Raw genomic sequence first — 12,661 nt, 5'->3', positions numbered from 1 at the left:
TCATAGGAATTGGCTAATTATGGAAGGTTTTGTAGGTTTTTTTGAAAGATTCCTAGTAAGTTAAGAGGTAGTCATGTACCTATTTGGAATGGGTAAATCTTAGACGTTTCTGAGGTTAAGTCTGCTTGAGATAGCTTCTTAAGGTCAATTTTGGAAGTTTTGAATTTAGACTCATCTTCTTTATTATAATCAGCTTTGTAGGGAAAACTAGTTAACTGAGTATTAATACAGTAGAGAGAAGTGGAAAATAAAGGCTTTAGGGAATTGTTTTGCTCTTGACATTTTTATATTTGTTTATAAAAATCAAATTTAAACAATATTAATGTGTATTGTAACTAGGAAAATAAACTGCATAATGCAGCCTCCCAAAGAGAACCATTGTGGGAAAGAATTTTGAATCTTACTGTGACTTACGTGGTTGTGTAGCTGTTCTTTGTGATCTTCTAGAGTCATCTTGGCTTATGTCTCTGTCCTTCTTGGCAAAGGAAGCTAAATTGTAGTCAGTTTTTTTCACTGTCTTCATGGAGAGCAACAGTGGTGTGGATTATCCAAAAATTATTCATGCTCGGCTTTAGAATTTTTGTTTTAGTATTTACTTAGGGGTGTGTGTGTGCTTGGATGAACACCACAACACTTCTTAATAAAGGCATGTCACCGTGAAAACTCGACTCAGCTGGAGCTGTGAAGCTGTCTGGCTGCATCATCCTGATTTCCACACCCACAGCAGTGTGCATCATCTCTGACCATCACAGTTCCTGTCAAAAGGAGGTAGCTGAGTATATTGTTTATTCTTTTAGAGCAATTAAAAGTAAATAGGGTTACATCAGACCGAAGGCCACCTTAGACTTAAGATTTAGTCATTCCTGAAGACTGTAAAGCCTTGTCATAGATTGTAATTTGTAATTTTTCTGAGGCTCAAATTCGAAGTGAGCCTACCCCGAGGCTTGTCACCCAGCTTCATCGGTTCAGTGGAATTAAACTGTTTCTCCTTATTCATGGCGTTTTACACTTGCACTGTTGTGTCTTGTGACATTCTTCATGGAAACATACCACAAAAATAAAGCCACCTGATCAGGTGATAAAAATCCCAGAGTCTACCAAAGTGGTGGGTTTTGGCTGAAAATAAAAGTTTTAGGCAATATTAAGAATGTTGAATGTAGCAGAAGCTTAACAAACCCATGGACCTGAACAAAATCTAGCAACTGTGATAATGAAAATGACATCAATAAAAAGTTAGTGCAACTGTTTCAGTGATTATTTCAGCCAGTGGAAACATTACTCATCAAATAAGAAAGCAAGCTTGAGAGAGTACTGAAAAGACTCTTGAGGTCTTATGCACAGGAAATGTGAGACTAGCATTTTAGGGAAGTAACAGATGGTGAAGACATTGAACTGACAAGTGAAGGTTGATTTGAAAAATTTCAAATGTGTTTTCTTTGCCAGATATCAAGTTAATAGCAGGAGGCTGCCCCTAACTAATTCCTGGAACTGAGCTGAAGCAGTTCTTAAAAGGGGGGAAGTGTTATGGCCCCTATGAACACAGAATTGTAGTGAAGCCCTTGGTTGAGCCAGGTACCTTCTCGCTTCTCTAAACACACATCCCAAGAACAGATGGGAGCATCAGGTATTCAGAGCAACTAAAGAATAATTTCGATCTGTCAGTGGAAACCTGGGATGAGGGAACTTTAAAGATGTCTGAGAACTGAATCTACTTTCTTGTGAGGACAGGAGATGGGGAAGGAGGGAGGAAAAGGGAAATAAAAAGGCAGTACTCACTCACTGGTCGATTCTGGCCTGGGTTGGCCTCTTACTTTCTCCCCCAGCCTGGTTCACTTGCTTACTTGGTCGAAGTTATCAACCAAATGGCATTGATAACAACCAAATGATCCACCAAGTCAGGAAGACACTGTTAACCCAACACTGCAGTGTTAGACCCAGTGGGCCTCAAATTGTGATCCCCAGGTCTTCAGCATCAGCACAATCTAAGTCCCCACTCACAACTGTTGAGTACAAAACTGGTGCGTGGTGGAGCCCTGCAGTCTGTTTTAGCAAGCCTTCCAGTTGGTTTTGGTGCAGGCTGAAGTTGGAATCCTATTCTAATTTGTCTTCATTCAACATTTCCTTTCAGCATTTTAATTTTTTATCTTTTGCTATACAGTACATGAATGTACAGTCATTAACCATGTTCATAATGTTGATTTTTGCATATTTTAATAGCTCATGGCTATTTTACTATAGATTATATGAGCGTTTTCTTTATCTTCTTTTTAATTACTTTATCCCTGTGTTTACAACATCTTTAAGTGAGTAAGTAGGTAGTTTGCATTTTTCAGGTACTATTTAATCAATATTGTAAACGAAGTTATAAGCTACAGGAATATTCAAGAATTTGAAGGTTAAATAAAGGCCCAGGGCATAACATCTGTCTAGGATAAGGGTCAACAGTAATTTGGGAGATACAAACCTAATCAAATTGTATAGTTGTCAGTGGTAAGATTTATTGTGCAGTTGACTGTGTGTATTTTGATCTGATGCATACATTAGTCCTCCCAAATCTATTTAGCAGCTGGTTGTCATTTCCATTAGCTAAAAAGCAGCTAGTCTAAAATCTGTTTCAGAGCTCCTGCCAGCACTCCTTGCTGAGCTGCTTTAGCCTTTGAGCTCTGAGACAAAATTCCTTAATGCAGTTTAGTGCACAGGTCTCTAGACCTCTTAAGGAGTCACTCCAGGCCTTCTGCTAGCTTTTGAAATGACCCTGGGCAAGTCATTTAATTCATTCTTCCTGTCACTGGTGGTAGTTGTGAAGGATTTAAGGATTTATATGCAATAAGAAACATGCTTGAGAGTTTTATCACTCTAAACTCTAAAGCAGTGTTTTTCAACCTTTTAACTCATGGCACACTTGAACTTTTTGTTAAACTTCCGTGGTACACTTACATTATGTTGATCAAAAGGAATATTAAAAAAAGAATATATTTACTGTGCTTTGAACTTCTTTCAAAAATAATTTAATGATCTATAAAAATATTCCCAGCACTCCTAAGATCCTCCTATGGCACACTGGTTGAAAATCACTGCTCTAAAGGTAAAGAGCGTGAGGTGAGAGTTGAGTGTTTCACTCATTCCTGACAATTTTCAGCTCCAAGGATGGGGTAGATTCTTCCAGTAACTTTATGTAGTGACCAAACTTTTCCTATTTTTTGGTACTATATTATGAGTACTTTCACTCTCATAACATTTTGAAAATTGTGATTGCTTAATATGCCATTTTTATTCTTATTTTGACCATTTCCGGTTATAGAAGATCCTCTTTAGTTTGCACAAAGTCCTTAATTTTGTAGCATCTTTCAGGGAAATGTAGACATTAAGTTTTAGTAAATAGAACTAAATAAACGTAGCAAAGAGAACAAAGTGAAACCAACATAGTCGAGTTGTATGAGTTATTGCCTGAAAACTTAATGGTTTCATACACCAAGCATTTATCTTCTAGTCAGAAATTCAGGAATGGCTTAGCTGTGAAGTTCTGGCTCAGGGTCTTTTTTGACGTTTGTAGTTAGGGTCATAGGGACTGAACAGGGTTCTCTGGGCTTGACATTGACTAGAGGATCTGTTTCCAGTGTGGCTTGCCTACATGGCTGTTGATAAGAGGCCTTTATATATTTATAATGCTGTAATTATGCTAATACCTAGAGTCTAAAATAGATATTTTCTGGCAATACTGTATTATAACCAGTTTTTCAGGTCAGTAATTGCAAATCTGTAGTATTGTTTCAAGTGACTCCTTAGAATTCTATTCATGGTCATGTCCTACTTTAATCCCTTGTTTAGGAGAGTTTTTAATGTTTCATACTGTAAATAATACAACATTAGGTATGCTTATACATACATTTTTGTGAACTTATTAAATTTTTTTCTTAGATTAAATTTTTAGAAGTTGGAATAGGGTTAAAAAAATTAAGACTTTTGATACTTCCAAATTGCCCTTCAGAAAGGTTGCAATAACACACATGCGTATCAGCAGTATATGAGAAATATATTTATTTTCCTAAAGCTTTATGCAGCCTTGGATATTAGGTATTAGTCTTTTAAAATCTTTGCCAATTAGAGAGATGGCAAATGGTCATTTGCTTTAATTTTTATTATTCTCAGTAGCAGTTGGGGCATAATTTTTTGTCTACTTATTATGTGAACTTCCCTGTTTATTAGAGTTTGCTATTTTATTTTTTTATTTTTCTTTCTTTCTTTCTTTCTTTATTTTGTGAGACAGATTCTCACTTTGTTGCCCTCAGTAGAGTGCTATGGCGTCATATCTCACAGCAACCTCAAACTCTTAGGCTCATGCGATTCTCTTGTCTCAGCCTCTGGAGCAGCTGCGACTGTAGGCATCCGCCACAAAGCCCAGCAATTTTTAGAGACGGGGTCTCGCACTTGCTCAGGCTGGTCCCAGAGTACTGGGATTACAGGCATGAGTCCCCGCGCCCGCCCCTTATAGTTCACTATTTTAAATTGCATGTGAACTTTATGGGCACCCTGCATATCTTTGTTCATTTTTCCCATTAGGGTGCTGTTTTATAAAATTGATTATTAAAGTTATCACTTGTGTCATATTTTATAAAAATATTTTCCAATACATTTTATCATTTTTGTTTAATCAAATCTATGAGGTTGTCTTGGATACTTAACTTATCCATGTCTTGGATACTTAAAACTTACTTGAGTATTTTATTTTATTTGAGACAGAATCTTATTCTGCACCCATGGCGTCACACAGCTAATAGCCACATAGTTCTGGCTCTTGAGCTCAAGTGATGGGCTTGCCTCAGTTTTTCTATTTTTAGTAGAGACAGGGTCTTGCTCTTACTTAAGGTAGTCTCAAACTCTTGAGCTCAAGCAATCCTCTGGCCTTGGCTTCCCAGAGTGCTAGGATTATAAGCGTGAGCCACGGGACTTGGCTTGTTTAACTATTTTAATTAGTAAAGTCAGCAACATGACCAGTCAGTGTTTCATTGAATTAATGGAACTTAACAGATGATAAAAATCTTTCCATATAAAACAAATTATTTGAGGATAATTTCTTTCTCCGTAGTATAGTATATTTTGGTTGTAAAATAAATATATATAGAAAGAGAGAAAGAGGGAGAGCACACACATGCAGAGAGAAGAGAGAAACCCAGACTTTTAAGAGATAGAAATGCTTTTCTAAGCAGGGGAGTCCAGTCTTTTTTCCTCTCTGCTACTCTTTGGAAGAAGAAGAGAGTTGTGTTGGGCCACACATTAAATACCCAAACACTAACAAAAGCTGATGATTAAAAAAAACAAAAGTCCATGCCTAATTTTCACAACATCCAACAACCCAGAAAAACAAAACAGTCCTCAAGTAATCTGTGTGCAGCCTATGGGCCACATGTTGGACAGTTGGACACTCCTGGAAGCATCATGGTAATTTCTCTATTTCTGACTGGTGTTTCTATATAGGGTTTATTAAAACAGATTGCTAGGATGCGCTCCAGGAGATGCTAGTTCAGTAGTTTTGGGGTGGAGCTTGAGAATTTGTGTTTTTTTTTTTTTTTTATTAAGTCGTATACACATAGATCATGAATACATTTATGCATATGTGGGATACAGTGTGTTGATTTTTTTATACAATTTGACATGCTTACATCAAACTAATTAATAAAGCTTTCACCTCATTTACTTGATTATTGTGTTAAGACATTTATGTTCTACACTTGATAGATTTGACTTGGGAAGTTGTACTCTGAATAAGAGTCCAGGTGATTCTGATACCACTTGTATCAAAATCTTGATACGATTCTGATACTTGAAGCAATTCAAAGTGTATGTTAGAATTTTCAGAGATTTTCTATCAAAGTAGGGCTCTTTCTGGTTCTGTCTATTAAGGTTAGAGTCCTGATATTTGTGATAGGTTAGAGAGATCAATGAACTATATTCACTATTGTTCTATTTATATTCGTTTTTGAAAGGTAGTTGAATGACACCCTGCTTAACCATAAGTGAATTGGCCAGTAGTTCCCCACTATTTAGATTAATACCTACAAATATGAAAATCAAGGAAGGCCCCTGAATGCAGGAAGAAAGCTACCACAAGTTTTAGTATTTTACTTTGCATAAGGATGGAGGGTTGACTTTATTTTTAAATTTTGCTTTCAACTGATCTTAGTTTGAAGTTGTTTTTTTTTTTTCTTTTTTTCTTTCAATTTTCTTTTCTTTCTTCCTTTAGCGAATCTCTTGCCCTTAGCTTCCCAAGTAGCTGGGACTACAGGCGCCCGCCACAACGCCTTTTTTGGTAGAGACAAGGTCTCACTCAGGCTCACTCCAGCTCAGGGTGGTCTAGAACCTCTGAGCTCAGGCAATCCACCTGCCTCGCCTCGGCCTCCCAGAGTGCTAGGACTACAGGCATGAGCCACCAAGCTCGGCCAGAGGGCTAACTCCAGCAGTTCTCAACCTGTGGGTCACAACCCACAGGAACTGTATTAAAGGGCCACACAGCATTAGGAAGGTTGAGAACCACTGCGTTAGGCCTGTCATTGTAGGATTGAATGCGAAGTAAAGCAGCACTTTACAGGTTGTTTATATACTCATTACAGTCAGTAATTGGGAAAGAAGAACAGAAGAATTATGTTAATACTGACATTTAAATCTGTTTTTTGGACAAGAATAGATAACTGTTCTATTACACTGGTCACACAAACTTCTCCAAATTTATGATTATAGTAATTATAATCAGCATTTTGAAGAAAATTTCTTCGAAATTAGAAAAGAAATAATAGATCTTAAAGTTAAATTAAAAATAAAACACTTTGTTCCAGCCAAGATGTAGTATAATAAAGAATGTGTTTATTCCTTCACCTATAACTACTAAAAATGGGAGGAAATACATGAAATAACAGTTTTCAGACACGGGGCATCAATCAGCACAGGCAACAAAAGCCCATGGCAAATCCAGTCATTAAGAGACAGGAAACAAACTAGATAAACTCTATAAACACATCAGTTTGCTGATGGAAGAGAGGTCTAGGCCTCAGTGCAGGAGAAAGAACCTAGATAGAACCTGATATTCATCCTGAGTTCAGGGGACAGAGCTGGGTGCGGACAAATCATGAAGTTCACACAGGGCCAGAAATAGTTCGTGTGCCTACCAGCCAGATGGAAAACCTTGTAATTATAGGGTGTCAGGTAGGGTGCTCAGAGGGGTGCTGCTAGCTTGTATTATTAGCTCCATACTTTAGACTATGCTGGTCCTGTGTAACAAATCTTAGAGCCCCACTTTATAAGAATCAAACTTTTTTTCTTTTGAGACAGAGTCTTACTGGGCTGCCTTCAGTAGAGTATGGTGGCGTCACAACTCACAGCAACCTCAAACTCTAGGGCTTAAGTGATTCTCTTGCCTCAGCCTCCTGAGTAGCTGGGACTACAGGCACTCGCCACAACGCCCAGCTATTTTTTTTTGTTGCAGTTGTTGTTTAGCTGGCTTGGGCTGGGTTCGAACCTGCCAGCCTTGGTGTATGTGGCTGATGCCCTAACCACTGTGCTACAGGTGCTGAACCAGAACCAAACTATTTCCAAACAACTTAACTGTGTCCCAGAACACAGCTCTACAGTATTTATATAAATACAAATATATACAACACCCAATAAGGTGAAATTTATAATGACTGTCATCCAAACAAAAATTACCAGGTGTGTGGAAAATAATGAGGAGAAAACTCAGTGGAAGTAAACTGACACAGCAATGATACAAATGGTAGAATTAGGTGATTAAAACAAGGAAATGCTTGTCATGGAAAGCATTTTGCAAAAACCATTCATGGTACTCAAAAAGTACTTCAGTTCACAGAAGTACTTTTTGACTTTTACTCTGAAAATAAATGTTTAACCTCGTCATAATGTAAAACAACAATGCAGAAACGACAGAGTATGTGCTTTAGTTTTCTTAGTTTTACTTAGAATGGACTCACTTTTTAAAACAGTGGTTAAATGAGAGTATATGTTGTACTTTCTCAAATGTTTTATTTTTTGGTTAAGGTATTATGGTTTTCTATAAAATTGTAAACACTTTTTAAAAACATATTTTCAATGATAGTGATTATTATAGACCTGTCACCAAAATACTCCATGAGCTTTTCTTGTTAGAAAAAGGAATTATCTGTCTAGATAAACAGTATCCATCTAGGTAGTTTGTTAGGTAGGCTTGGCCTCCTACCATAGGTAGAATGTGTGAAGAAAGAGATAAGAAAGGTCAAAGGCTCCCACTCCTTCTCTTGACTAGCCTAAAAAAAATTTTAAAAAGATCAAAGGGACAGAAATAAGCCAATGAGAGAGAGAAAATAATAAGAATAAATTTAGCTATGGGAGAAATTAATTTTAAGCCATTGTTTTCCCATGTTTGGAATGTGATGTGTGAAAATGGGAATAGGTCCTTGCCATTGAGTGATTTCACCATCTTTTTATTCCCTTGGTGGTGGTTAAATGAATCTTCTGCAGTTATCTGCCAAATTTGTTTTTTCTTCTTGAGGTCCATAGCTTCCATCGTATTTTTCAGTTGTCTTTACGTGACACAAAATCATTAAAGTTGCTGACTTAGAGGGAGGGCAAAATTGAAATCCTGAATTCGTGAATGTGAGGAATACATTTGTTGGGAAATTACTGACTGTGGGGAATAAGTTGATCATTTTGTTTTTGGCTTTATGGCCACATAGTGATTGTTGAAAAGCATTTCTCGGGCCTTAGCTACCAAGGTTCCACATTTATAGGGATTTTGGCATGGACAGAATCCTGCTGATTCTGATAAATGTAGTTCTTTGACCACAGTTTAAGAAATTCTGCTTTAAGCACTTTGGTACAGAGAATATTTTCTTAATATCCCTGATATGTGGCACTGTAGCTTCTAGCAGACACTGCTTATTTTCCCCGTGTCCTTAAACAACAGTTTTATTGAATGAAAGAAGTAAGAACTGACAGTCTGGTGTGGGAGCAGAGTCTTGAGCAAATAATTAAGACCTCGATTATAACATCATGTTATAATTTTCTACAAGTGGGCCTTAACCATCTTGGGGGTCAGTGTCTGTTTTTTCAATAGACTAGTATAGTTCACCTTAGCTACCATGTGTCCATGGGTAAGTCAAAGAGAAAGTATATGAGTGTTTTTAAAACTCTCTGTGGTCGTGTTTCTGTCTCAGCTTGAATTGTTTGCTTTTGCTGTCTGTTTTTCCTCCTGGCTCATGTAAGCAATGACAGTAACAATTCTAAAGTAAAAGTTACAACCCACCCAGCTTTAAACTAGGAGACATTGGTTACTCTGGTGTTGTCAGTGTTTATTAGAGCAAGCATATGGTAATTGGAATTCCTCTGAATTGAGTGTTTGAGAATTGGCAGGGAAAGCAAAAATAATTTAGGTTATAGAGTAAGAAAGTTTGACACAAAGGAGGGTGCAGGTGGGTGATTTCCCAGGCATATATTACCTCATTCATCTCCATATTCCCTAGAGCCCAGCTGGTACACAGCCTTGAGAATGTGTGTGATCTGGAACACCCAGGGAGTGGACAGAAGACAAGGGTATTGAAATTCACTCAGAGCAAGACCAGAGAGCTTTGATTCAGAATGGAGTGTTTTGGGCTTTCCAAGGACAGATTGAACTTGACCATTTGGCTCCAGAACTATTCAGAACTCCTGGGAATTTTTCTGACTAGGGAGCAAAAAGCCAATCTCTGTTGCTATATTCATATTCTTCTCTTAAAGATTCCTCTGTCTTTAGTCAATTCTATTTGGTGATTTGCATAAATGTGACAGGTTAACAAGTATCCTTGAAGCCACTCGCTGATGTAGCTGAATAAAAGATGTTTTGTTGCATTCACTAGCCTGTGTGTGTGTGTGTGTGTGTGTGTGTGTGTGTTAATGAGATCCTCTGTGTGTGTGTGTTTAGATCATAGAAGATCCTGAGTGTGTGCACGTGTGTGTATAGATCAGATCCTTCATTGGAGAATGTTTATTACAGTCAGGAGGGAAATTGGATTTTGGAAACCCAATTGCCTGTTGTCTTTTGTTTTTAGTCTTTTACTTACCTTTCATTTCTCCTGAGTCTTGTCTTCTCTCCTACTTCTTCAGGAAGAGAATCTATCATTTAGGAAGGAACTCTTAGAGAGGAAACTCAGACATCTTCCTCTAGGTATAAATGAACGTGTGCAGAATGGGACATGTGAATGACGCTGTTTGATCTACCATCAGTACCTCTTGGCAAGTCATGTCTGTTTTGAATAGTCTCCTGGGCTTCCTACTCATTTGTGGGAAAATTAACATCTGGTAAACAACTCGGTACCTTTCTACCACTTAGACCTTTAACAGTTGTTTGCCAGGCACCTGGCTCAAATAGTTGAATCACTGTGATATTTTATTCTGGTTTAGCCCCAGCAAAATTATGTAGTGTGAAGTATTTAATTTGTAAAACATTTTGATGTATTGGGAGAAAGAGGAAGTAAAATTCAAACCTGCTGGTTTTGTTATTTCTTAACATGTCTGCCCAAAGTCTGCATTGGGACGGTTTAGAACACTCCGTGGGCCTTCTTGAGATCTCTTTTTGGTGCTGTTCCTCCTGTTCCCTGCCTAATAGGTACTGAACGTCTGTCACAACTACTTGGTATTTATGTTCATTCTTAATATTAATAAGAATATAATTTTTCTTCAACTTCTTCTAGCTCTTGGCAGCTAGTGAAACTTCCAAATAAATATATCACTTCTGTATTTGTGCTATAGTACATATATTCCTTATTAGTTGATTTCTGAGCATGGGCTTCAATACTGTATTCAGGATCTAGAACTGGAGAAATACTTTTCTGGTTGCTTATACAACCCCATCTCAGTGTCATGTTAGTTGCTATAGTTCTCCTGTTAAGTTAACAGGACTTGCCTGCATGTAATTCTGTAAAATTCATTTACATTTGGGAAATAAAGACTCTTTTGATCTTTTTAAGATGTCTCTTTCTCTGCTTTTCTCCTTGAATTCCAAGCCTCATAATACCTATTATTTATGGATTTATCTTGGAGGATTTATCCTATGGTTATGGATATTAAAACGGGAAATATATAGGATATTATTTCTAATAGGAAGTAGTATTTTCCTATTAGAAAAATCTTTAATTTTTTTATGTCTCCTTTATAGTAAATATGCATTGATTGAATACATGTAGAAGAAAAAATATAAGCAGTTAATTTTATTATATGAATTAGGTATTTTTTTCTTATTGCAATCTAATTTTTTTTTGGTGTATTTAAATTACCACTATTGCCCATAAAATCTTGAAGTCATTTCTTTTCAAATTTAAAAGTAAATTGTGAAAGGTAATCAAGAAAATAAAACTTCAGTTAAAATAGAAGAGTTAAAATGTTCTTTCCTTAGGATTTTAAGGAGAAAGCCCTTCTTCACCCAGCATTAGCAAGCAGGTGTGGAATGGAGGTGGTAGTACTTACCATAATTCTGTTACCACAGCTGTCATGGTCTCTCAGTTATAAATTAGGTTATTTCCCCAGTAATTAGTCTCTTATTATCTAATTAACATATCTGATATGTAGATGAGTAGCAGGAAAAAGCTCATTTTTGGAGAATAATATCTTCTTTTGTATTTATTTTAGGGAAACCTCACAGCATTGGTAGCTCTGAACGGATTCAGCTCTCAGGAATGTATAATGTCCGTAAAGGCAAAATGCAGTTGCCAGTGAACCGATGGACAAGACGTCAGGTCATTCTGTGTGGAACCTGCCTAATAGTGTCATCAGTAAAAGACAGCTTGACCGGAAAGATGCATGTTCTTCCACTAATTGGTGGAAAGGTAAGTTTAAAACAATCAACATACTAACAGGTTTCCCAGCATCAATAAGGACCCTACTTTGAGCCGTTTTTGATATGAGGGATAGATAATTTTTAACTCATCTGAAGTCTTACTCAGTTCTTGGTGTATTCTCCAGTGGGAATGGTCATTTGGTGGAATTGTGGAAATTAACAGTGACAATAACCATTGATTCACATGAAGTCCAGATGATGGTGGTTTCATTAGTATATAAATTTTATCTATTGGACTGAAAATAGATCAAATAAAATTTCACTGGTAGAATGTAGATTATACATTCATTATTTATAAATAGACATCTTTTGATTTCATAAACATATTTTGTAATAGATTCTTAAGTTTGTACTGATTCTTAAGTTGGTGATCTTAGGAACATTTACACATGCTTACCAAGGGTTGGACTATAGTGCTTAAGTCTTTGATTGTACTTCCTTACCTTTCTGGGTTTAGTGACAGGTGAGGTTAGCATTTTTAATTTATTTCTATGATTGACAAGTAACAAAATTTGAACCTTAAATATTTTTCATTTTGAAGTAAACATGATACAGCTGATATATTTCTGACATTACTGGCTCTGTTTCTTTGGATATTAACTATTTTATTCCTATTATTTATGAAATAGAATCAGATTTCTTGGGAAATATATTTTTTTCTTTATTTATAAAAATTGATTAGATTTATTTATAAGCTCCTAAGCATTGGTAGGGATAGCATCACCATAATTATGTAGCAGTATTGATTTTTAACTGATACAATATGTTAATAATTGAGAATGAACATGTAGATGAGAAAATGGATTG

At 36.6% G+C, this 12,661-nt stretch overlaps 1 protein-coding gene across 1 annotated transcript in view; it reads left to right on the top strand.

Moving 5' to 3' along the window:
• The window catches only part of PHLPP1 (PH domain and leucine rich repeat protein phosphatase 1), a 231,035-nt gene that overhangs the window by 101,029 nt on the left and 117,345 nt on the right, over positions 1 to 12,661 (top strand). Inside the window, exon 2 of the mRNA XM_023512412.1 lies at positions 11,647 to 11,843. Within this exon, the coding sequence (XP_023368180.1) occupies positions 11,647 to 11,843 (197 nt within the window). The remainder of the gene's footprint in view (positions 1 to 11,646; positions 11,844 to 12,661) is intronic.

Source organism: Otolemur garnettii, unplaced genomic scaffold (genome assembly GCF_000181295.1).
Source record: "Otolemur garnettii isolate 467f Iridium unplaced genomic scaffold, OtoGar3 scaffold00027, whole genome shotgun sequence".
Classification (NCBI taxonomy): Eukaryota; Metazoa; Chordata; class Mammalia; order Primates; family Galagidae; genus Otolemur; species Otolemur garnettii.
This window is presented reverse-complemented; position numbering and strand designations above follow the sequence as displayed.